At 41.1% G+C, this 27,500-nt stretch overlaps 1 protein-coding gene across 2 annotated transcripts in view; it reads right to left on the bottom strand.

Annotated features, from left to right (window-relative positions):
* The window catches only part of PDIA5 (protein disulfide isomerase family A member 5), a 99,351-nt gene that overhangs the window by 27,738 nt on the left and 44,113 nt on the right, over positions 1-27,500 (bottom strand). For both annotated transcript variants that reach the window (XM_071746651.1, XM_071746652.1), the window contains exons 9-13: positions 25,493-25,584; positions 25,316-25,387; positions 20,931-21,067; positions 3,480-3,550; positions 2,461-2,624 (exon numbers count right to left, since the gene is read on the bottom strand). In XM_071746651.1, the coding sequence (XP_071602752.1) occupies positions 2,461-2,624; positions 3,480-3,550; positions 20,931-21,067; positions 25,316-25,387; positions 25,493-25,584 (536 nt within the window). The remainder of the gene's footprint in view (positions 1-2,460; positions 2,625-3,479; positions 3,551-20,930; positions 21,068-25,315; positions 25,388-25,492; positions 25,585-27,500) is intronic.

Raw genomic sequence — 27,500 nt, forward strand, 5'->3', positions numbered from 1 at the left:
GGAGAAAAACTTGTTTGATACTTCCAACACCAGATAATAACAAAAAAGATGTAAGTCAATTTCTGTAACACAATAAAAATCTAATTTAAGTGACTGTACTCAGGCATATGAGTAGGAATGCAGAATAAAGATTTCCTACACTGCATCTAACACCTGAGTGGGAAAAACATTGCTCTTGTATCACTGTGTCATCCATAGGCATGAATTGAGAAGAACAGCAAGCAGGTAGAATCAAAAGGCAGCCAATATAGAACAGTACCTTCCATTCAAACATCCTTTTTATACTCTTTATCGCTATCATGGAAACTTCTATAAAGAATTTCATGACCTTCTCTTGAATTCAGATATTAAAGCCAGGATGCAATAATCAGCATTGTTCCAGTTGGAAGACTGGGGGTGACTGAACTGGAATATTTTACCTTGATAAAGAGAATGTCAGGTTTCAATTATGACTGCACATACTGACTAGATCAGAGCAATCCCGCACATCTAGAGCGCCTCTAACAAAACTTGTGCTATTCACCAGCTCACAGACTTCTCTCAGACTCATTAAATTCATTCCTGCTGTATCTTAAATAGTGATTACTTATATAAAATCATCAGAATGGTGCCACAGCATAAAGACCTTCATATGTCACCTTGGTAATAAATTAGCTTTTCAGACTTTCCTGTCACTTTGAATGGCACCGTTTTAAGTTCTATCTGGTACATAAAAACCAAATGGAGAAAACTCCATTTTTAAAGTCCAACTCAAGGTCACTTGGTGGACATTCATCATATTTCCATTGATACTGATTTGCCAGTTGTTGGTGATAGCACTGGGACAACTGATCTGAATTTCACACAAACACAGCTGGTGTGAGCTATCATTGATTACAGGTACGGTGTCAGAGGTGTGACTTCATCTCACGCAGACCTCCCCACCCTGACCTGAAATAAGCTACCCAGATACTTATGATAACCTACTGCAGCAAAACAGAATCCAGGCAGCATAGACAGACTGGGGACTGGAGCCAAAACTTCCACAGCTATGACTAGATCACTCACTGGGATAGGTTTTCACAAGATAAATCTTCATCTCCAGCCTGCACCCCAAATGCATCCTTATTTTCAACTTCCATGGAGCTGTGATAAGTTTAGCCCAGGTGAGCACCAGGGATGTTACTTTATTGCATCTCTAGTTGTAAAAGCATCTAGCAGACAAGGGCAGGAGACAAGAAGTCCAGGTTTCCCCTGTGCTGCTGACTACCTAGAGCTGCAGACAAGTCTTCCAGGGGCACATTAGGATGCATAAGAGATTAACACCCCTTCCCTCCTCCTCACTGCTTACCCCCTTTGTCAATATGTAGGGGAAGTGCTAACCTCAATGCTTTACTCAATACAAATTACATAGCACTCAAAATACTCCAGCAAACTGCTGAAACTAGGATGGTAACTTAACATCCAGTATTGACAAAGCAGCCTGGAGCCTGAGTATGCAGGGAGACCAGAGGAATACTGTGTCTAAATGTAAAACACAGATTCTCAACATGCTATAAAGATGCTGCAAGGCCACATCTGTTACCTGACTTGAAGCACTCAAATATGTAACTTCAAAAGAAAAAAAAAAAACAAAACACCACACACACACATAAAAACCCAAAAGCAAACGAGCAAACAAAAAACCAGTGAAAAGCCCTTACACAACCTCCCCCTCCTCCCACCAAATGAGAAGGAAAAAATTAAGATTACATTCCTTACATCAACTGCATTTAACAGCTAAATGATTTTAAAACTTCAGAAAACACTGTCAGGTTTTTCTCCCTTTGAATATTGCAGAAAATACATTAAGCTTGCAGTACTTAAGAGAAATACATGTTTTATTCCAAAGTAATTGAAGAAAGAAACGCATCAGCAATTTACTACTTTGAAATGAAATTATTTTCAAACATCAAACCTACTTCTATGTATTTCAGCACATCACCCAAAAAAAGTTGGGAAGTGGAGGCAAATGTGCTGGTTTTGTTGGTCTCACTGGCTTTCATGCAGCCCCATGTAGCTGGTATTCTAGACCTTGCCTCTGAACTGCTGGAAAGAGAAAAGTGCAACTGCAGAAATTCAGTTACAAACAGTGAAATCTGCTGCTTAGTATAAAGAGGAAACAGTAAATGTTCTGTTTATTTTTCAGAGCCATTGCTATTCTTTCTCCAGTGAGAGGCTTAGGGTATATTCGAAAAATATTTATTTTGGGAAAGAATTACCAGGGCTACTATGAAAAACCCTTCAGCAAATAAAGGATTTGGTGTATTACAGACCATAATTAACATATGTATTTGTATGGCTTTAAATACTGGAATTCAATTTGGTTTTGTTAGCAAGGGATTTAGGCAGCTGATAAAACTAGGTTTAAGATTTACTTCCTCGCCAGAGTAGTCTTCAGTAACTGGGAACCCCAACACTTCCTCAGACCCTCCCACTTACTTTTGCAGCCAGTCGATGATTTTCTTCTTTGTTCTGAGGTGTGGCAGGGTGTATTTCTCCTCCCCATCCTTAAAATACTTCAGAGTGGGAAAGCCCGAGATGTGGTATCTTTCTGCCAATGCCTTGTTGACGGTAGCATCGACTGCTGCAAGAACACCTGGACTCTAAAGCAGAGACCACTAACTGTAAATCCAAGCAACATACATACACCCCTTTGGCAGGCAACAGTGGACTTGGGGGCTGTTCCCACAAATGGCATTTCCTCCCACAAATCCCAATTCCTCCCAGAAGAAATAAGCACTGTTATAGACAATTTTACTTCAAGATGTATTCACCTTCCCTTAACTTGCAGGCATCTTTCAGGGATCACCTTTAGAGTCATAGGAGAACAGACTTGTAGAGTGAGTTGTATCTGATCTTTGTTTTTCTCATCTCCTCCTTCTTCAACCAGTATAAAGGGACTCTAGATGTCTCCACTGAAGATACTTAAACTATGGGGGTGACTAATCCTACTTCTTGCATGGTGTACACAGCATGAGACTGAATCAATAACAGTAATATTTATATTATTGGATCTCTCTTCTCCAGCCACACTGATGGAACACTTAAGATGAAGCTAATGGAATGGTGCAATGATAAAAACATCGTATCGGAAAAAGGGAGCAACCCCCTTTGTTTTTTCCATACCTAATTCATAGATAAAAGCCTACGTTTCTTCACATTCTATAGAAGTAAGGAAAAAAAAAATTCATTTTGGATTTGATCATATTATGTATAAGGCCTATGGCAGAATATATAAACATTTTTCGATTTTGTTTTCGTTCAAGACAGAATGTTCTTTCTAAGACTTTGGCAGGGTTCATGCATTAGCGATGAGACTGTACTTTGGAAGCACATTTTGAAGGGTCCTGTGGGAGGATGAGAACAGTTGAATTTGTTGCAGGGAGAGAAGTCACTTTTATTACTCCAGTTATTTATTACTCATTATTTGAAGGATATAATAAAGGAAATTAGCTTACATCACTGGCTACATGGAGAAACTCTGCAGCCTTCTCATATTCTGGCTTCATTTTCTTACAGTGCCCACACCCTGCCAAAAGAAAAAAGAAATCCAATTAAGTTGTACATGCTATGGTTGTTCATTGACCCATCTAGCCATTATCAAAATCCAGAGACGTGGTTGAGGTTTACTAGAATTTAGTATACATTTTACTTACTCTATTTGTAAAGCCCTAGTGTGGCTTAGGATCTTTTCCAAAGTGGTCACTATGGTTTACAAGAATAATTTAATCTATTTAAAATAATAAAACCCCTGAATTCGCACTGACGCCTCTTTCCTCCGAGAAAGTACTATAAGCAGTACTTGTCAAGCCCATCAAGCATGCTCTTGGGTGGGGAACAACCTCACCCATTTCAGTTCCCAAATCTTGATCTGCTTTAAAAAGAACCAACACAGGCCCTCGTGTGACTTCCTGACTTTAAGCAGAGGCTTATACTAGCACGGCTTAACTGAGTCATGTAATCTGAATTAAACTGCACTGATAATAAGCCCCACTTTACATTGGTGCAGCATGTCCCTCTAGCAAGGATTTGCACTGATTTAATCACATCAGTGTAATTACACCAGCACATATGTTCTCCACATAAGCAGGGCCTGTAAAACTGAGATAATGGTGCTTTCTTGCTCATGCGAAGTCCTCCAGAGATCTGCTGTTAACTCCACTGCTAAGTGCTGACATTACAATAAAGTGAAATGCATGCGTGAGCAAGAAAAGCAGATTTAAAATAAATTATTCGGGTGTAAATTAAACTGCTTTCAGCCAGTGCCACTGCTTCCAGGCAAGCTGAACCCTCAGGACCAGGCGAGGCTTCTGCCGTGATTCCAAGTCCCCACCTCAGTGCCTGCGGGATGGCCCCTTCCTCGCCCTCACGCAGCCCCCACCATTGGAACCAGGGCAACAGCCTCCCTGCGGGTTCTGTGGGATGGGAGGGAGAGCCCAGATGGACCCTTGGCCTGGGCTGGCTCCCGAACACCAGTACAGATGGCTGTAACAAGGCCCATGCAGACACGTGGCACTCGCCCAGCCCAGCACTACCCCCATCGCAACACGAACCCCCAAAGCCCTTTTCCCTTTGGTTTGCAGCAGCAGCAGCAGCATCCAGCTTTTCTTTCTTCGGCTGCTATTGTTGGAATGGCACTTTAAAACCCAGACTTTGCTGAGGTTTTGAAAGTCGTATCAGAAAATACAGCTAGAAATCTGTTTCAGCAGAGCGTCAGCTAAAAAGATGTTCCCGAGACATTATCGACATTAGGGCTGGGGCTATTTTTACACCACAGTCCAAAAGAAAATAAACCAAGGACTCTGAATCTCTGGGATGCTTTGATTGCCACTAATGGGATGACTGCTGAAGCCAAAAGACACAAAAAGACACAAAAGACACAAACCTAAGCCTGAACTTGACCAGAAAACCATGTTTTATAGCGCACAAGTCAAAGGGTATTGGCAGCTAAGAAGTGATAGGACATCCAGGTGTAACTTCAGCAAACAGGGACATCAGCAGAGCTCCAACCACTGCAGCACACTGTGAAATGCTTTCAGGGCATGTTCATAGCACTGGATGGACACAGCTGGATGAAGATTGCAAATCCCAACTGAGAATTACAGCAAATAACCAAATGATTGATAACACACTAGACTCCAATTCAAATACTTGCTAAAGACCACAATGATTTGACATCTGTACAGTGGTCACAGCATTAAAAAAAGACCCATGTCCACCTTTTGAGCAAAACCAATTCTCCAATGTGGTAGGAGCAGCAGAAGGAGGGGATCTTGGCAGGAGAAGTATTCGTTTTGGATTTACAGTGGTGGGAGCACGTGCAACCAAGCTGGGAGCCTGAAGACACAGCTTCAGAGGTGAATTCAGGAAGAAGCTGGAAAAGGCTGAGGAAAAGTTACTCAGCAGTGCTTGTCTTGTTAGGAGCACAAAAGTAGCTTGCAATATGATTTATTTGCCACCCACAGAAAACTTGCAGTCTTATAGCTTTGTGGAAGGAGCTAACAGTTCCCTTTGACACCTGACTGAGTTCATTTATTTCTCTTTCTAGGAGCAGGGAACTTCATTCATTTTGTGCTATTCCTCTATAAAGGGCATCTCAAGAACCAGATCAGACACCTGAACATCTCCAAATTAGCTAGTTTAAATTTGTATAAAAATAATACTTTTGTGCAGCAGTAGCTTCACCTTGGTGGGCTTTACACAGGGTGTCCTCCAGCCAAGGCAAGCTTCATACTGTGCTCTAGATAAGGTAACAACCTACACTATATTCAACAATCATTAATATTAGATATGATCAACCAAAAGCATCAAATAACCTGAGTTTTCACAAAGCTATTCAGAGATAAAAATATAATACAAACAAGCTAGGCATACTTTTCCCAGGAAATAAAAAACAATCCAAATCATCTGAAACTCATGTAAGTAATATTTTGGACAAAGATATTCAGGCTATGAAATGTCACTGTTCCAGGTTCTTTCATTAACATCATACAGACACAGCACTACTGACTGTCACAAAGCCACCTCACTCATGATCAAAATAAAGGGAAAGCAGGATCAGGTCTTTAAAGGCATTTAAATGCAAACCAAAGACCTCAAATCTTTACCATGCAATTCTTGTTCTACCTCTGACAGAGGACAGCACTACATGCCAGTTTGGAAAAAAAGCCACCACATTAAACTGAAGCTGGAAGAGGAACAATGAATCTCAAGAGTTTCTTCCATGATAAATGATGCTTCTCTGGCCATCTTTATGAGAGTATTGCTCTTGTGTGCTATAGTCTGCTTCTACCTACCATTGCAGAAAAGGGGAGATAGGAATTAGAAGTCAGACCTACACACCACAAATCAATTTATATTTCCTATGATTATTTATCCTACCTAATAATCTTGTGAGGATTCATACTAAATTCTCAAGGCCAATGAAAAAGCAATTTAAATTAATTCCAAGGTCATTGCCTCTCCTTTGGTCGTTACATTAGTTTGTTCAGCAGCAGCTGTATCACTCTGAACTAAGCTCCTCTAGTTTTAAATGTTTTCTGTTCATAAAATGAATGGGAAAATAACAACCCTACGTGCCCTCAGGCCAGATGCTTCAATGTGCCACATAAGGTCTTCTGGGACAGTGAAAGGAAGCCCACAGGTCTGCAGTGGGAATCACTGACAGATGTGCTCTTAGGAAGATGAACTCTTCTGTCAAGGGTATACTGACAGTAAAACTTTAAGCAGGGGAAGCAACCTGTTCAATCCTGGATCAGAAGGGAAAGGTAACAATCAACAAAAGGATGCCCTGCAGACTACCAGACACACTGACACCCTCTGAGCCTCTCTGGGTCATGGCTGGTGGAAAGAAGTAGCTCCCCTGCAGGTGCAAGTCAAAGTTACTCTCCATCCAGCAGCAGAAACCAGTCCTGGGTTCAGTGCCTGGCTCTGTTGAACAGTTCTGGCCAACTCCTTTGAACTCCCAACACTTCATCTTGCTCTTCTGGCACAAACAGAGCTGTAAGGGCCAAGGTTCAAATGGAAGAGCACATGGAGTAACTGTAAAGGAGGAGTGCTACAAAACTGTAAAAACAAGTCAAAGCTTACAAAAACTGTTGCTAGGACATCTGGTAAAAGACAGGCCCTTGCTAACTATTTTTAAAACAGATGTCTAAATGGAACAAGGATTCTGTTTTCCCAGTTTATAATCAAATCTCCTCATTTGCACTGCACAGCCAGGCAGATTAACAGCTCCTTCCTTCACTGCAGTCGCTGCCACCCAGATGAGTTTAGCTGCACCCCCAGAACAGCAGCAATCACAGCTCCTCACCCTGTCCCAGCACAGAGAAGTCACCTGCCTCCAGAATCCCACTGCAGGACAAAGGACAACACCCTTTCACCCTTTCTGCAGTGTGACAATGTGTGTGTGCAGAGGCAAACTCCATGTGTGAACTTTGAGCAATGATAACAGGCAAGGGCAAGCAGCACATGGACAAAGGGAAGGTTAACAAATCATGAAATGGGAAGGGTTGGATGGAATCTCTAGAGATCACCAAGACCAATCCCTCTGGCAAAGCAGGATCACCTAGGGCAGGTCACACAGAAACATGTCCAGACAGCACAACCTCTCTGGGCAGCCTGTTCCAGTGCTTCTTCACCCTTATAGTAAATAACTCTTTCCTCACCTTGGGATGGAACTTCTGTACCTTTTTCCTGAGTAATTATCTGTATTTGTTTACAGTAGGCTTTTTGGCACCATGGCAAAGATTCAATACAGAGCACAGTTGCTCGAAGTACTTTCAGAAGTGAACTAACACAAGTACTTCCTCCTACTGTTAAAACCAAGTTTTGCCTAGAAAAGACAGGGAGAAAAAGACAAGCAGTTCCAGCTGAGCTCCTGCATATGCTGAGTGCTGTCCCCAGAACATAAACCTATATTTCTCTCTTTTGCTTCTTTCAGGTTATTATGGCTACATAAATAAACACCATGCTTTTAGTCACATCCTCTCATTTCAAGACAACATTGTTTGAGGATCTGAAATGGATGTGACAAGCAGGAGATAAAAGCCAACATCCAGGCAGTTGTGGACAAAGAACTTTTGATATAAAGAACCGTAGAGATAAATCCAATTGCAAAGAAAGATTTTAAAGAATGATTACATTTCTGCCATTGACAGACTGCTTGAGTACTGTTACTGCATACCAGCTATTAGATCATGCCAGCTCTATATCTGTCTATAGCTGCATACAAAAAATACCTCCATTAGCCTGATGAGAAAACAAATGTGAAGCACAAAACATGTCCTGCTTTCAGCAAGCACATCACTGGCAGTTCAAACTACAGTCATGTAGGAATTACAACCAACTTCAGAACAGAAAAATAAACTGCAAAAAATGCAGATGTACCTTTGCTCTCTAAATATTTACAACTGGTGATACACCTTTGGTTTCTCCATTCCTAATCCCAAAGGAGCAGTGAGTTATCAACACAGCAGAATAGCCAGCCCTTATGTTACTAGCTTTGAACATGCAGCTGTATATATATATAAGCATAACTATGTCCATGGGATGGGAGATACAATCCTTGGAGCCAAGGCAAGGATTCATACATGTTCCAGCCCTCCAATCAGCTACTCACAAAACACAAATGTATCTCTTCTGCCATGGAAGTGTCTCACACACAAAGATTTCTTACTCATCATGTAAAAGACAAGCTCTAAGGTTTGACATGAGGCAGCTTACAGTTCTTTTACTGGTGTAGGACAGCATAAGCTACAACAGCTGCAGATTCCCTTGCATAATTTAGCTGTCTGCATTGCAGACATCTGATGGGAAATCATCAACAAATTTGGCATGGAGGATGACAAAAGCAGCTATTTCTTCCACAATGACAGGTATAAATTTGCAACCATATTGATTGCATGTTTACATAGTAGTCAGAATGGTCACCACCATCAGACAATGCCCAGACAACCAAAAGAACAAAAATTACCTTGTGAAGGATCAGGAGATCAAGACATTTCATGCATCCTTTTCCCTTCAGGTATTTACTCACACTAAACCATCCATCTCCTTACCACAAGCACTGCCCACCCAGGTAAAATTCCAGCTACTTAAAAGACAAAGCTGTTTCAAGGCTTGACGATTTCTTAGAAGATCAGAAGGTGCAGCTTCAACATCTTTAATCTGATAACAAATTCATATGTTCAGCAGCTTAGAAACATGTGCATGCATACACAAATCCAGGCTGCCTACCTCACTACTGCACTTTTACAGGTAGGTTTGATTTGACCAAGTTTTAAGTTGCCCAGGGAACAGTGACAAGCAAATGGCTTTAAGGCTTTATAAAAGACAAAGCCTGTGAAAGTTCAGTCTACAACTGACTCTGAGGAACTAGAAATGTAGAATTAGAAGGAAAATACTTCAGCAGTTCAGATTATTGCCGTCATGATACATTTATGCAGTTGCAGCAAAATGCTGTGGCTGCATGGGCTGCTCAGTTCATCCCAGTGACAGGAGAGCAGTACAGCCTCTCATCCCCAGCATCACCACCACCTCACTGGCATTACCACCATCTCACAGCACAGTCAATCTGTGCAACCAACGATCTGAGCAAATCCAACCCCAGCATGTGCACACAGAATGAAGTCCCTTCCTGCTTCGAGCAGCTCTTCAGTATGAAGTAGGGGCACAAAATGACTATAAATTGACCACCTCTTCTCTTACTCATATGATTTAGGGAGGCAGTAGTGACCCCATTCCATCCATCACCTCTCACATAAGCACCTCATGCGTGTGTGATGCAGAGCACACACAGCAGGCACAGATGGCCCTGGGAGAAAGCCTCAGGGCACTGGGAAGAACAAAGTTATCACCACCTGGGCCATGACCAAGCAATTCAGACAGATACCAATGAACTCTTGATCAGGCCACAGGAGCAGGCCAACACCATATGAACTGACACCTGCCTGGTACTTGGTGGATGCACACTGAGCAATCCAAGCCTCACCTCCCTGCCTGATCACCTTCACTGTAAAGGTGAAAGCATTTGAAATCCAATTCCTTACCATCTCTTCTAACTGCCCTAGTGGTTTACCCCACAGCTTCATTGAAACTACTCCACAGAAGACTGACAACAGCTTTAGACAGCTACAGTATAGGTTCAGATTATTTATTTTTAAAAAAGACAGTCAGATGACTGCATTACATAAGATAAATCAGATCAAACTGAGAAGAGAGCTTAAACAGACATATCCTGCCCTGTCCGCATCCATCCCGTATTCACAGACCTTCAGCCAGCTACAGACCTCAGCAGGAGAGGGCTCAGCACAGATGGGGAAACCACCAAGTGGGTCCTGCAGGCTGTCTCATAGGGATTTAAAAGATGACAGCTCTGATGAATGGCATAACACATGCTTCTGTCTTCATTTCTGGTCACGCTGAAGCATATCTTCTTTTGACGTAAATGCTCAAGGGAATGAGTGAATATTCTCCAAGGCTACAGTCAGCTACCTCCCAGGGGTCCCTGAGATTTAAAAAGGGAGAGAGATTTCTACTCTATCTTGGTCTTAAAGTGCACTCTCTCTGCTTTTAACCTCAAAAAGAGCCCTGGCTAAGCCAGGCTCCTGAAATTAGCAATTGAAAAATACACCTCCATCTGCAACAGCACAGACTTCAGTACATGTCCAGGAGCAATCCTTAAGCTAACCTCTGTCTTTATTTAAACTAACAACAAAAATCACAGGGTTCCCTTATTTCCATTCCAAATTTGGCTTCAGCTTCCAGCTATTGGGAGATTATGCTGCATGTATATATCCTCTTAGTCAAACCTATATCATGCAACTGGTAGAAATCAGTGCTGGGGGATGACAGTGCCTCCTACCATCCCTCCTGGGTGGGAAAAGAAGCTAAGAAAGGTGGATCAGCTGGCACTGGGAGATATAAATTACACTTCCTACACCAGCTTGAAGGAACATGGCCCTGAGTAAGTGTTGAAAATTAATTTTCCCCTATTGAAATGTGAAAAAAAACCACAACAGCATCACTGCCTTAAGGTGAAGTTGTTGAGAGTATATGAAAAATACTATCAGAAGGTTTCCTTCTCAATTAAACCATAATTATTCCACATACAAAAAAGATCCCCCCCTGTCCTCTTCTCTACTGTCAAATGATCAACAAAAACTCATTTTGAGGAGGGATGAAAAGTTGCACTGCTTGCCCTCAAACTCGTTCCCCACTATAGAAGACTTTATACTTAGGATCTAGCAATGAAAATGCCAGAGAACAAAGGTTAGATGAAATACCTTTGCATATCCAGCTCAGGAAAACAGCATAGAAAACAAATGATTTCCTGGGATGCAATCTGTATAAAGTATCAGAAGAAGGGATGTAATGCAAAGATATTTTCCTAAGAAAGGTACATCTGAAAGCACCTAAATTTATAGGGCAGGGGTGAGCAATGGTGACATTGGCTATTACTGACGATACCTATAAAAGTCAAGTACCAGAAAGAGATACAAAGCAGAATGCTCACCTTTTGTCCAAAATAAGAGCAAAATGTTTACCACCTGAGATGCATTCACCTATTTCAGATGCTTGCTAACCATAAGCAGTCAAGATCCCAGAAGGTGCACCCTCCAGCATGAACACAATACCTCAGTGCCAAAGCAATGGATTCATTTATTAGTAACTCATAAAGACAGCATCACTTGCCAACTCACTATCTGAAAGGGTATAAGGAGAAGACAGCAGGCAAGCAATCTTTCACTGTAGATTTCTCTGTTCATTATTTGCCCTTTCAATAAGTTCTTTACCTTTCATGGGTTAATAAAAATTGAAGCCATAAAGTATTTAGGAAGATAAACTCAAAACTCAAGTAGCAGAGATGCTGTAAGGCTCTTTCCAAAGGAGAACCCTGCACTGTATATTAAGCTTATCCAGGCAAGGAAATGAATTTATTTCAGCACATATAAACCTAGTGCTTAATTCTTAAAGCTAATTCCTACTGTTAGCCCATCATTACAGGCAAATGAAGTAAACCTATAAAAATAAGTTATGCTTCACTCCTATGAGAACTCACCACAGAACTGTTAAGGGTTTACATATACACTGGGGTAAAGCTTGCAGGAGGACAGTCACCTAATCTACACACTCAGTTGTGGATTTTCACAGCTAAAACTACAGAAGTCCTTTTAAAAACCACTCTGAATAACTAAATCTATAAGAGATACCTAGAGAAGGGGACACTGGGGCAAGTCTTCCTTCAGCTGTCACCTCCCAGCTGCCCCTTGACTCTCCAGCAGCTGTGGTGACTCCTTTGCAGTAGTCTCAGTCAGTCAGTAAGGACATTTTAGGAGATATGGAATTCAATAGTAAGGCAAGAAATGAGGCAGCAAATCCCCAAAGAAATAAATGTTCCCTTCACAACACCTGCCACGCATTCACGGGAAAGGTTTTTTCTGATTAGAACAGCCTTCACAAATGTCTTCTTTAATAGAGAAACTAATTGTTCTCTATTAGAGATGAGCATACAGTGATAATGCATTTTAAACAACTCTCCCAAACTTGACAAAACACAGATCAGCTCCTTTCTTTCCTTCACTCCTGTTTCTGCATACTGCTCTTGATACCCACAACTGCTGCCCTGTCAGCCACGCAAAGTACACGCCGTGTCTGCAGAACAGCACAGAGCATTATTGGACAGAGCAAGTCAAGATTCAGCCTGAAGGCAAAGTAGCCAAAAATGTCCCAGAAATCTGGTTTTGCTACTCTTTCTGTTATGAAGCTGAACCAGAGTAAGCCAAGGCTCCTCCTATAAAACCCTCTTGGCAGGCTGTAACCAGGCTGCACATCATCAGCCCTAGTTGAAATATTCTTGTCTGAGCTGTGTGCTCTCCTGCTTGCAGACTGAGTTGCCTAAACCTGGGGTCCAAAAGCCTGGTTGTCTGCTAAAAGCCAGGGAATGCTAAAGGCCCCACCCTACCTCTTTCAGGTTAATTAAGTTTTTTCAACAGTCAGTTATGACACATCTTCCCTACCCCAATTTCTTGCAACATTGGAGCATCTCATAGTCTGGATGTGGCTCACTGGATAAAACTCCTACGCAAGGTGAAATGTTATCTCCACCTCACAGGTTGGAAACAGAGACAAACAGTTAGCAACTTGGGTCACAATTGAACAAATCAAAGCAAGGCAAGGAACTAAACTTTCACATCTCCAGGGCAAGGCTATCATTTTTATAACTGGATCATCTCTCTTTTATGACTTTATTCTGCTCAAAGAGCACAAACTGCTTCGAAAAGGCAATCATCTTATACAAACTCTTTGTGCTAGTATCAAAAGAGAAACACAAAAGAGACAATGGACTCAGTCATTCCTGTTCTCACCCTTTTCATTAGGTATCCTATCAAGTTTTACTGCAGAAGCCAGTTATTAAGATTTTTATATTCTCCACATTCCTATTTATATTAAGTACCACTAAAAATCCATATAGATTTTTATTTTTAAACCCCCAAGAAACATAAGTTGAACAGTCATTAATGGAAAAATCCATGTCAGGTTCTTCATTTTCTTGGTTTGCTGTATTTTCAAGAACTCCTGTTTTAAAGTGTGATTAAATCTCCACTGAAAAATTGCTGCTGTGATTAGTTTACTGAGGCAGGTCATTGCACAGGCAGGTCACTGCACTAAGCTGTTTACACTCACCAAGATTTTTTTTTGTGATATTCAAATGTATGTAATAGCAGGCAACATCCTGCTGTAGGCTTACATGCTTTTAAATATTGATGAACCTAGTTCAAGTGTCCCAGTCCCCCTCTCTGAAATCAACAGTCAGAACTTGCTCACTTTAGTGGAAGCAGATTCAAGAGCCAGAATTTAGCTGTTTCTAACTGATTTGTATGAAGAATATGTCAGTTCCAGCAGCATGTCAGTAATGCACAGCTAAAAAGTACATACATAAAATGAACAGAAAGTTGGCACAATTTACCCTTGTCTAGGGAAGCATTTTATTATACATTCAATTAAAAATGCATTAAGGTAACATTAAAGTTAGGCACCTCAGAGGATGCAAACAGTCAGGGAACGTGATGCTGAAACTGAAGATCTCTTCACCTATCTATCCAAAATCTTAAGCAGCAAAATTCATCATCCCAGTGGCCTTGCACAACAATTCCATCCCTCAGCAATACAGGCAACATTGCAACATCCCATTCTCACATCTGCACTGCTTCACCAAAAAACCCATCAGAGCTCAGTACTGCCCATGACCTATGCAATGCTCCACAAATTCTCCTTTGGGAAATCTAATTACTCTAAGAAGGAAAATATTTTTGCTGTGTCTAGTAGAAACAGAACTGAGCCCACAGCAAACACCTTGACACACACATCTCCTTGACCATGATCCCATGGACTGGTATGCACAGTTGTATCCCATGGATATGGCATCTGTGAAGTTTCCAAATGCACAAGTCCATGCCCTGCTGTACACACTGCAAACTCTGAGCAATCCTTTCAGGTTGCTGCCAAGGCAGCACAGAACTGCTTGCCTTCATTTTCTTCTCTGGCTACAGCATCACTAAATACCAGGCACAACTGTTTCTGAAGTATTGCAAATAGAGAAAGTTCAACTTAAAATGCAGAGTTCATTCATGGGGCTGGATTGTCAAGGCTAATAAAGTCCTTTCAGGAAGCTACAGCAAACCCTTGACCAAGGGCTACATCCTGCCAAGCTTTTGGTTTCCAGCTCCCTGCCATTTCACCCAGCTAAAGTGTATTTTGTAAAAGCTGTTCTCTGCAGCTCCTGCTGTTCAAGAAGGGCTTCTCACACACAGTTATCTTCAGCCAAGGACTGAGCAACATTATAGAACTGGAAACCAATAGCACAGAGTGGAGATATGGAGAGATGCTGGAGCAGACCAGTGCTGCTGCTGCTGACATTCCTCCTGGGAAGCTACCTGAGACCCCTCCATACAGACACCAGCCAAGTGCATGGCTGTTCTCAGAAACACCCAGTTTGGTTGGTGTCAAAACTGAAGCCAAAAGGTAGACCTTTGGTGATAAAAGTGTATTTTCCACCTGAACTAAAGTGATGTCATCAACAGAGACAGGTTGGTATTTCCTATGAAGAACTAACACTAGAAAACACCAAATAAATTAAAGGGGGTCCTAGCAAAGGTCTAAGATAGCTTCGCAGCTATCTACTCCTTGTTTTCATCCTAGAGACTGCACATCTGAAGGCAGATGCCAAAAGCTGTCCAGCCACCAAGCACAGCCAGTATTTTATTCTAAAAATCACAAATGTTGGATATGACAGGGACAAATAAAAATTAAAGGGTATTTCTATCCATTTCATTCAGTCATGTCATTTAGCTAACCCACAGGCCTCTAACTTCTAGATAACTGGTGCAATGGCATTGGTTTATATCTTTAAAAATTCCTTGACTGACCCATGAATTAGCATGAAAAAAAAAAAATTTTTTTTATTTATTTATCAAAGTCTGGGAATGTTAGGCTGCTGCTGACCTGTGCAGGAAAGGGATTTTTTCAGGCTGAACAGGAAGTTAATTCTTCAGCCTTTTCAACTCATGGCCTTTCTATTGAGGCTGCCAACAGATACACCAATTAGCACTCACTGAAATGGTAGCTTGCTTTCATAAGGAACCATTGGGGGTCTGAAAGGGAGACATTTATTTATAGATGTAAAACCCAGCCTAGAAAAAAAATTAATTCTGTGAGCACATTTTGGATTTGCTTTGCTTTTTATTTGAAGTGAGCAATGAATTCCTACATCCTAATGTCATCACATGACATCACTGAAACCAATGATGGCTCTGGCAGGAAGAGATCCAAGTCTGCTGCTTGGTTAGAGGCTGGAGGCCTTCAGCTTGGGTTAACTGGTTGGCATTCTTATATTATGGCATAATGAGCCCATGAAGTAGCTTAATACCTTGGCTTTTAATGTACCAGAGGGAGGAGGGAAGGAAGGGTGTGAAAAGCTGTTTTTCAAAGCTAAATTGATAAAACAGCTCCCTGTGCAATTAAAAACCTGCAAAGCTGAATAGTTGGCTTTGGAAAGCACCAACTGCATAATTTATCAGGCTGTTTTATAAAGGGAGGGAAAATGTCTGAGGATAGCAAAGGAATTTCACAGGTATTTCAACAACACATCAAAACTATTGGGCTTTTTATCATCTTAAGATTTATTTTTGCCCCCCCTTTCATTAGAGGGAAGCAAGAAAAGGTATACCAGGGCTCAATCTCCAAAGTGGTTTCCAAGAACAAATTAAGGAAGGAAAACCTAAAAAAAAGCAGCTGCATTTTTGCTGCCTTCCCTTCTCATCAAGTGAGGAAAACCATGATGGCTCCAATATTCCACTAGAAGTACTGACAGATTTTTTAACCTTAAGTCCTGCAACTACAGCTAAAGCCACTGAAGAAGTTCTGTGATGAGGGTTGGGAAGAAGACAGGTTTAATAACAATATAATCTCATGTACAAGAAAAAAATGTTACAGGAAAAACATTTAAACATTTTAACAGTTGAATCCTTTAAAAAAACAAAGGCACACTCAAACTAGCAGTACAGTCAGAGTGCCTTATTCCCTTCTGTTACCTCTGGTATCAATACCAGACCACAGACTTGGGTATGGCTGATGGGGTATGGCAGAGGGGCAAAGCAACCCCCAAGCAATTAGAGGTGACTGATGACCACCACTCATTAGCAACAGCAGATACTCAGATCTGCATTTGCCAAATGTATCTGGGGAGGCTGCAGCTCATGGTGGTGCTGGGATGTTATTGTACAAGAGCTTTCTAGAATGGGTACACTTTAAATCATTAGCAATGTCATTTTTGTGAACAAAACAATGAAAGGTAACTTCTGTGCATGAAAAGCAGACATGTTTAGAACTAGCTTCTGAATTGGCTTTAATTTCAATCCTAAACTTAAAAGACCCTTTAATAGCATCTGAATTGACTTATAAGGGACTTGGTTAGGTTTATCGCGTGCAAGAGTCTCAAAATCTGCTTTGGACATGCTGGGGAAAATGTGGAAAGGGAAATCTGTGATGGTTTTACTCCTTTGATAAAACCAATTTAATAATTTGGTAAATATTTTGGACAGAATTATTTTTAAAATTGCATTTGAATCAGCCAACAGTTTGATGGGCACAACTGAAAACACAAACTGGGCCTTTTTGTGCTCCAGTGATTCAGGAGCACTTTAACTCCTAGTGAGTCCCTATGCAGCTAAAACACTTACCAACACTTGACTGGCAGGAAAACCCAAATCCAGGGACATTCAGAACTGTCATCTTGGGCATCTAAATAAATTCGCAGATGTAGCCTTATACACCAAGCAGCAGGTGCAGATACAGAGCCTTTATTCTCACTGCAAACAGAAAAGTCTCACAGGCTGCACAGCTCCCTGCCATTATGTTGTGACACAAAAATACCTTTGGTTGGTCTGATACATCTTCTGTTACAGACTTGGAAATAGGCTTGCTCATGTAACTGTGCTATCTCATGCTAGCAAATATGATCAATACAAGCAAAACTCAAAATCCTTTGGGAGATAAGGCCATTTATTTGTTCTTTTGTATTGTGCAGGGGATCTCAGTTCATAACTGAAGTTTCTGGGTATAACAACACATGGAAAGAAAACACTTCAGAAGCCTGCAGAACTCTAGCCTGGAGGTATCCAGGGTAACACTATGCTCACCATCAGCAATCACAAAATTTCAGCAAAATGCTCAAATAAGGAACACAATGCTGCATAATCTTTGCAGATGGCTAAGGATGAAGAGTGCTTTCAGACTTCTGGCTGTTTGGGTCACTGTTTACGAATGCTAAATATTCAGATTAATTGAACATCGCCTTAAGGGCTTTGACAAAGGAGTCTGAGAAGGTTAAAAATCCTGCTTTGTGTCCTCAGTGACCAGCAAAACGAAAGCAGGATCAACTTATCCTACCCACCCACACTTTCCCATGTGTCTCAGGACCAGCAGTAACAACTCAAAGCAGCACATCTTCTGTTTACCCATTGTGCTAAATTATCTCAGAGAAATTACAAGGTCTTTTGATAGCAAAAGGTGCAAGTTGTATGTTGCAGACCTTCCTGATGTGTTTAAATCACACCACAGCTGCTCTAGTTGAATCTAGTTATGCTAGGCTGTACTTAACACAAAATGCTGTGAGACCTTTAATTGGGCTAGTAAGTGCAACTGATTGTAAATAATTATAGTGTGGTCCTGGGGGATGATCATTAGTAGCCACAAACACAGAGACCCAACTTGTTCACATTCATAACAGTGACTAATTCTGAAGTTCACAGGTATTTATGAGGGATGCCTTTTATTCAGCTTCATCTGCACCACTTGGAAGGATTGGGATTGGGGGGGGAAGATAAAAAGATTCCAATTCCCCATCACATCTTTTTCATACTGAACTCTCATTAATGAATTGGCCACCTGACTATGTATCACTGAAATAGTTCTCCCTCTAGTAAAAGAACTTCTCATGAATACAAGATTGATCGTATGACAGAAAAACTCCAAGTCACATGTAAGCTGTATGGGGATACAGAGCTTTAAGTACTTGCTAATTCCACGCCAATGTTGAAATCCCCTTGGCTTATTCTTAATGATACAGAAGTATGCCCTGAGTTCTGAGCCTATTTTGTACATCAGTTTCAACATTTTATTTTATTAATACATAATTTTTAGAAGAAATTTTCTCATTCTAAGCTACCAAGGATAAAACAAGTAAGATGTCCTTTCTTTCTACCACTTATTCACTGGAGTAACTTAACTCCTAATATTCATAAGGTGACTCCATTAGCACATTTAAGAAGCACAAGGAGAAGATCTTTAAGTCGTGGAGATAACTGCTTATAAAAGTTGTCTGTCATTAGTTCACAATCCTTACACTCTCTGCTGATGATGCCCAGAGAGGATTCTTCTTAACACAGATCTTCTACACATGTAAAAGCTGGATTCTGCACATGGGCATATCACTACCATCTGAATAAGAATAAAATGCCCCAAATATTCAAGGTGCTCTGGTAAGGAACATTTTTAATTCCAGTTCTGAGCAGCTGGAACATGTTATCAGAAGGTCGCAACAGGCTGGTTCAGGCATTTGATTTACTTTCAAAACAGCAATTGCCAAATTACTGCTGTACCTTAGCACAGAATTCCCCTTGGTACAAAACATACCTAACTGGAAGTACTTCTCTCCACATGGGTCCATGCAATACTGTTACCAGCTAAATCTGTACTATTTGTGGTTTGCAAGTCATGAAAAAAAAAACCCAAAACTGAACAGTCCTGTTCACATTTGTAGTTTGAATTTCCTATAAAATCTGATTGTGGCTGTGTAGATTTATCTATTTTTAATCAAGAGTTCCTAAAGGAATAAGGTTTGCAGGGCCAACCCTTGATTTATTCCCTCTTTTCCACCTTTCGAATACATGAGTAGACTCCCTTGCCCATCTACCAACTCAAAAATCAGCAAAGCTTTTAAACACAACTAAATCTCTGTAAATAGACAGAAATCTGGGACTAGAGAGAGGTCTCTTACCCCAAGCTGCTGTGCATGGAGAGGGAAAGAAGGGCAATCCAGCAGCCACATTCCTGCTTGGCAGTTGTTCTGCCAAACCAGGGAGCGTAGAGCTCCCGAGGAGCAGCAGCCCGTGCTGTCGCTTCCATGCTGGGGTGCATGGAAATCTGGGGAAGGAAGGATTTGGGTAACAAAGGGTAATTCCTGAGCAAACCAGGCTTCATCAGTTCTGCTACTTGTGTTTTTGTTTTCAGACCAGGCGTTAATCTCTGGTCCCACTTTAATTAGTACAAATAATCCAGTGAACACAGCAGCAGAACAGCAGCCAGTCACCTGCTTCAGCAGATCAAATCCCCAGACATTCCATCAGGCAAAGGAAATTCATTATGGTATGTTTTTCAAATGAGTCTTATTAGCAGTTCATCAAAAAAGGCATTCTGGAGCTAACTCCTTCTGGCTTACAGGGAAGTAGGATTTCAGCCTTCACGCCAAGATCTGATGTTGTTCAGCTGTGAGCACAGAGCCTGCCTCCCAAGCCCCAGCCTTCAAATATATGCCCATGAAAATGAACATCTTGCCTAAGTGCAACTGCCAGCACAGTACCAAGAGGAGACAGAAGCTGTGGTTCACCCAGCATAGCTGATCTGAGCCTGCATTGTCCACACAAAGAATTGGTAGAACCAGTTACAAAGGTAGCTGGAACAACTTGCACCCTAATGAACAAAGTCTTCTTCCACCTAACAGTGTACAGGAGAATGATGTGGCTGGAAAAGCTTTCTCTGGACAACCCCCTGCATTTTAATGCTGAAGCTAAAATGTCAAGTCATTAAAAAAATCAGCCCAGTGCACTTCTCAGTCACTACCAGCTCAGCATTAGGTTTCGAAAGTCCTGGAGAATTTCTTAACTTAGATAAATTTTAGCACACTTCAGTAAAATATGTAACAACCATCATATTGCTATGGAACAAACTGTGGCAGGGGAGTGAAAAGGCTCAAAATGACACATCATGGTTCTCAAACTGAATTGTTCAACAACCACACTGAGCTTTGAAAGCAAACACAGAAGATGAGCTACAAATGGGAAATCATGCTGTAAAACAATGAGTCCTCAGACTATTTAAGCATTATTACCCTCTTCAGTTATGCTTTGACTCAGTCTACAAAGCATCTCTTCCAGCAGCATATCTCCATCCTAAACCTGGAGTCAGCATCTTCACAAACATTTCAAGCCTTTTGTGTTTAACTATCATCACAAGCAAGAAAAGCCTGGATTTTTCAGTTCACAAGTTTGTGAAACTTCCACAGAAAATCACCATTGGTTTTGTTAGCAAGCATTTGGCTTAAGGTACAGAATAGAAAAAAAAAAACTCACATGGTGCATGGAACATCACTAGCACAGATGAATGATCTTTTATAAACTTGTCGAAGTCCTCATCAGTGAGGTGATAAACTACATTTTCTTCATCCGCCCAGGGAGTTTCTGGAGCCTGTGGCTGAGGTGCCTGTGGGCTACAAGACAAACAGACACAGCTGAAAAGCAGCTCTCTGATGCTAAGCATTCTGACAAGTTGGACTGCAAGCAACCACACTGTGCAGATGTCTGTCTATGTATGACACAGTAACCCTACTGAACAGCTTCTATAATTGTACCCACCCAGAACTCACAAGCACTGAAACTCAGATAAAACTGCAGGAGGAATAAAAAAATCCACAAGAAGCTCATGAGAGCAGATCAGCAATAAAAGTGAATGGAGCAAGGAGACAAGCAGACTGCTTGAGTATTACATTAAAGACATCAGATGTATTTTCTGTTGCTTTTCTGCCCATCTCAGCAGGATGCCCTCTTTCTCAAAAACACTCACACTTGGTAGCTCTCAGGAGCCACTGCAAATGAAAGGAAGAAGTAGCAAGCAGAAACAGCCACTGTAACCAGTCACCTTGAATACTGACAGCATGATGAGAGCTGACAGTGAAATAAGGAGGTGCCATGTCGGGATCCTGAGCCAGCCACACAGACCACTTCAGGAATATACAGTTTTACCCCAAGCAACCCTGTGACCTGGGAAGCACCATTAAGTCCTCATTCAGCAGTGGGGCTGTAGGCCTAATTCAGCAAAGCTCCTCAACTGCATGCTTAACCTAAAAGCTAAGAGTTCTACCGACCTCACTATGCACGAGTTTATCCATCTTTGATGGATCAGAGCCAAAGAGACTCCTCTAAGACATGGTAGCACTTGGAATCTGAACCCAAGCTCCTCTGAACCAGTTCAGTGCTCGTTGTTCCGTTAAACAATTGTTCTTGGCTTTTATTAATGTACATTAAAAGAGATTTTGGCAGATGGGAACTAAACTATGCTAACTGACATTATTTATTAAAAGAGTATTCACATCAAGGACACCCAAACACACAAACATTTGGAGCCAGACTTTGAAGGAATTTTACCCTTGCCAGTTGCAGTAATGAGTTCCAAATATCCCCAAAAGTTCCCCGAATTCTTTGGCAAAGTGCAGATCTGGATGTGACCCCATCTCTGGTGGAAGCAGATTTACTATTTTTGATCGAAATGTATTCTTGTGTTAGCTGCCTGGAACAAGGAATTTATGCTACCCTGCTCATTTCCAGGCTGAAAGCCTAGTTTGATAAAAAAATAGCTGTAGAGATATTCAAAGAGTCAGATACCAAATTCTGATGATGTAAGCAATGAGTATAATCCAAGAGTATTAACCAAACCATGCACAACTGTGATGCATACCTCTGCTGCTGCTTATATGATAAATGAACATAGAAACAAACAGCAAAACAAGGATCAAAACTGCATTAGGCCAAGCAGCCAAGACAGAAAAAGAAGCATGTCCCTGTCCACAGGAGTTTACTCTCTTAAAGCGTAGCAGATAGTCAGTTTCCCTGTTGCCAAGCCTGTAAGACTGAAACAATCTGCAGGTATCCTGGCAGAGTGCTGGCTTTCCAGAAAACACCATGACATTTTATGAATTTGGAAGGAGAGATGGGTTGAGTAGGTAGAGCATGATGAAAATGAACACAGTGTCTACAAAACACTGAGAGAACGTGTTAATCAGTGCCTGGCATGACCTATTTCAGCAAGGAATTAGCAAAGCAGGGCACAAGATGCTTATTCAAATGGCCCAATTTAAAATGCTGTGCATGCTAGTAAGCCTACACAGGAGCTGGTAAGCAGCACCTCAAGGCCTGGAAGAAGAAACAAGCAAAATCTAAAATGTCATTTAAAACTAAGACAAGGCACATCCAATGCCTGAAGAACAAAAATGGAATGACTTAAGTCTGGAAGAGTTATCAAGAGCTAATTCAATTAAGAACAGCGAACAAGTTCTTGATTTAGCTGAGTAGCTGGTGCTAAGAAAGGGCCCAAGAGGACTCCATAAAAACAGCAAGACTAACTAAGCAGCTATTGAAAGCAGCAAGAAGCTGTCCAGCTTGCCTTCATTTCTCTCCATTGCCTCACAAAAAGATCTGAAACTCTGTAGGGCAGAGCCAGTGCCTATTAGGAAGATTAGGAGAGGTTAAGGATCCATAAGACTGATGCTTTATCACACTTCAGCATAAAAAAGAAGCATCTTCATTAAGTAGTATAAGAAAAGGTGTTGGAGCCCTCCAAACTAGCATTTAAATAATTCTAACCTTCATTAAGTTCTATCATGCCTTTCTCTCCTGAAAAATATCAGCATAGATCAACCACTTTCAGGACACTACCAGTAACATTTAGAGGGAAAAGACAGAGAAGAGGGAAAAGAAACAATTGGTTTTCTGCAGTGTGTACCTAGTGTCCATAAAAAATAGGTCATTTCATATGGCTCAGTGTCTTCCTGGGTTCTCTTTTGAGAATCTGTGATGACAGCACATGCATGCACAGTATAAACACACATTGGCTTTCCTCACCACAGGCTGCCATGTACACCCTGGCACAGCTGGGTCCCTGCTCCACAGAGCAATGTCTTGAATTTGAGTGACTTCCTGACACTATTTTAATAATCTACTGTTTAAAATTTTAGCCTATATGCCCTCCAGCTATCTAATTACACTCTTTGGATTTCCTAAAGCCCTTGCCTTACCATTTGACTACTTGTATTGCAGATTCCTCAGAGTAATATCACATTATGCATGTAGCTGATCTACCCCATCTACGGTTTTAATTGCAACACCAATTACAGGCAAAATTCAAGTATGCATAATTTCTCAACATGGTTTCCTTAAAAGTTGTACTTGTTATACAAAACAGGGGCAAGAAGGCTACTGCTCAGATCATCTTTGGGGAAACCAGTAAGCATGCACTAACACTAAGTAAAGACAAACAGCTGTCTTTAGCTCTGGACTGCTGAAATACCAGCCAAAGCCCACAGTGCCTTGTTAGCAGAGATTATCATTGGAAAGAGCTTGCAGCTGTTCTGCTTTGCCTCCAGTAGCTGTGTTCACTTGCTGTCACAGCACTGATATAAAGGCACTGCATATTACAGGGATTATCTGGATATTATGTGGGCAGGCAGGGGAAAAAAAACCCACCTCAAATAACTAATGTTTCACATGTGGTAGCCAAGAGATAACCACATCCTTGCAAAACTGAAAAGAATAATAAGGTGCAGGCAATGAAGTCACATCCTTGCTCCAAGGGCTGATCATCTCAGCACTGCTGAAGTTGCCACCTTGATCACTCCTATCTGAAGGCTTAATGGACTAAATGAGGCTTAAAGACTATTGCTAAACTTCTCCTCTTTGATCCACCAGGCAGTATTTTCTTGCAGTGTTTGTATCTCTTGTTGGTAATAGAAATGCTACTGTCACTTCATTCGTGGGTTCTCACCTTCAGCACCTGCTGAAGACCCTGGGTTGCCTGCAACCATACCTACATCTCCAGCGTAGCCTCACTAGTGCAGTAATACACATTTATTCTGAGACAGTTTTCCTAAACCATATTATCACAACTGTCTGTTCCTTCCCAAGCATTTGTTTCCTTTTATTAGCTTCATTTCAAGATTATTTCCTTGGCTGCAGCAAACAAGGGAGAGCTGCAAAGATGATACAATTCCCAAGAGCCAGGGCTAACTGCTAACAACCTTTCTCCATCACCTCAGCTCCTCTCAGCTGCTCTGTCAGCTTCACTGCCAATGTGCTGATTTGCACCAGCTCATGATCAGCTATAAACATGCTCACACTTTTCTGTCTCTCTCTCTTTCTCAACTGCTGGTCCTACAGGCTCGTTCAGCCCCCAATATATGACTGAAAATAGCTCTCTTTAGGTAGAACAAGATGCTTTCTGTATCTTTTCATGTCATGTCAGGAAACACAGACTTAAAATGACGAGCAATCCAGGGTGCCTTGATCTCCTGTTTGTCTCTGCAAGACACTAAAGGCTCCAGCTAAAGGCTGAAGAACAAGTGAGAACTGTGCACTCAGTATGTACATTTTTTTAAAAAGTCAAGACCTTTTGCAAGGTATTACGTTCATTGAAAATTTAAGTTGGCATTGTTAACAAAGCTGAGATCTATGTATCTGCATTTATTTTGATCTGCAGCCTCCTATTACAGATGAAATGCAATTGTAACATGCAAGGCATGCACACTAAAAACTAAAGATTAGGAAGTCTCTCTAGTTTAGCCAGCCTCAGCAGTATAGTTCTGTTTTCTGAGCAGAGGGAATCAGGGAGAGAGATGGCTGTTCCTAAATCATTGCATTCTGTAAATAATGTACCCAGAATATGGAGTGCATGAAGTTCACTGCCTTACTTTTTCAGCCACTCTGCTATATCTGCCGCAGTAGCACCGTAGTTCTCAAAGTGGAACAGGAACTTTCCTTTCCTGTTAAAGCAACAAAACAAGGTTTAGTCCTTGCCCTGAAAGATAAGAACATGCAATTATAAGTTCAGTGTCTGATTTCTAAAGTAGTTGCAAAGCATAACTGACTCAAAATAGCAGATTGTAGGATATCCCCGGACACCGTACTCTTCCTTTATCCTCTCAAATTCAGCAGAGTAAACATTCATCCCTGCAAGAACCTGAAAAAAACAGACCACAATTGTATTGATTCATGCAATAAAGCAGGAACATTACAACTTTTTTTAAAGAGTTAAGTTGCTGTTAATTAAGGGGATCTCTGTAAAAATCAGTGTTCTTCTGATTTTGTGCAAGGAAGAAGAGAGCAATATTTGAATGTAGCCCACAGAAAACACACACCAATCAGCTTGTCTTCTTCTCCCTGCTCTGGAAGTATCTACATTTCTCTTTATTCACCCACTAACAAAAATGTAATTCTCCTAGTTACACTACTCATGCTCTCTTTGCATATTCAGATGTTAAGCTACAAGCCTAACTAATTTTTTTTCCTCCTTCTGCAAGTAGCTGGCTTACTTCACATCCAAACATTAGCTAAAATGCATGAAGTTCCACCCTTATCTCTCTGGTTTCCACTTCAGCAATCACATGAGCTGCTAGAAGCTCCAACCCACCAAGGGCTGGAGTTATCCCAGTCCAAAAATGTCCTTAATGAATTGCAAGAGGAAATCAGCATAATATTTATATGAATGTGCCCTGTTTCCATAAGACCAGGAAATACCACATGGCATTTATATGCTTTAAATATGTTAAATTACCTGACTGGTAAAGTTAGGAATGAACTTTGTCCTGCAGATATCAAAAGAGGGGCACAGAAGTGATTTTGTAAATGAAAAAGTGAAAAGCCTCTCCTTACCTCTATCCTAACCCAACCTCTACCTCCACCTCCAGAGCCCTTCACCCCAAGCTTCAGGCTCAGGGCTCCTAAAGCTTAATCCCTTGTGCCTTGATCAAGTAACTTGAAAGAATTTCTCAAGGGAAAATTTGAAGATGACACCAACTCTGATTTTCTGTGGGTCTGGGGGTTATTCTGCTAGCAAACCTTCAACCAGTGAGTTGCTGAGACACCACTTTATGATTAACTCAGTTTATGGCACTGGCAGCTTAAATCATTTTAGCAGCAAGGTCTCAATCCAAACCCCTCCTCCTTTCCCTCCAAAACCAGGATTTTCTCCTTCCAGCTGAAATACCACATAAGAATTGAATACCAAGTTCCTGACTGCAGCAAACTGCACAGGTCAAACAAATGTGCTCAGAGCTAGCATGAAATAAATCTTAAAGCAGAAAATCCTCATTTGAAGGTCAACGTTTTCTAAGAAGGTGCTGGAAAGTCACAGAGAGATAGTTTGTTTCCTCTCCCCTATCCTGAGAAAGCATAAAGGAAAGCTAACTAAGAGTACAGAAATAGGGTTTATATTTGCTAGCCAAGTCTCTTATTTCAAATTTTCATTGTAGTTCCAACAAGCAGATTGACTGAATTAATGAGATTATCTAGACCCAATTCTCCCCTTCCCTTCCCCTCTCTGTCACCAATTGAGGGTGGCTAAATGCAATGGGATCAATACACAGTAGTTGCTTCATAAAGTGAGAACCAAGCTTGTTAACTAATTCCCTCATAAACAACAGTCTACCCCATTTCACATTTGCTGTCAACTTAGAGGATTTTCTAGGTTTTAAATTGGCATTTCCAGCCACTTCAGATACTCCACTACAATTTCACCCAGCCTGCCCTGACTGATGTAAGTCAATAACCTGAATTCATTCTGGTGTTCATACATCACATCAAATACAATTAGCAAAAAGCCTATTACAATCAGATTCATTTTTAATGACAAAAGTAACAGCTTTGGCTGGCCTATAATCACAGAATTATGTAATATCAGCCTGTCAAGGACCATCAAAATACATCTACTAACCACAGCCAGGATCCTCTCTCTGTACCTAAGCTGCTCCTACCAGATGTTTAGTTAATTTGCTTTTAGCAAATGACTGAATGACCCTGACTTCAATTTCAATCCATTACCTCTTGTAATAGCCACAGCAGACATGAAGATCAGTTTACTCCTTTCACCTCTGCAGT

This window comes from Heliangelus exortis, chromosome 6 (genome assembly GCF_036169615.1).
Source record: "Heliangelus exortis chromosome 6, bHelExo1.hap1, whole genome shotgun sequence".
Taxonomy (NCBI): domain Eukaryota; kingdom Metazoa; phylum Chordata; class Aves; order Apodiformes; family Trochilidae; genus Heliangelus; species Heliangelus exortis.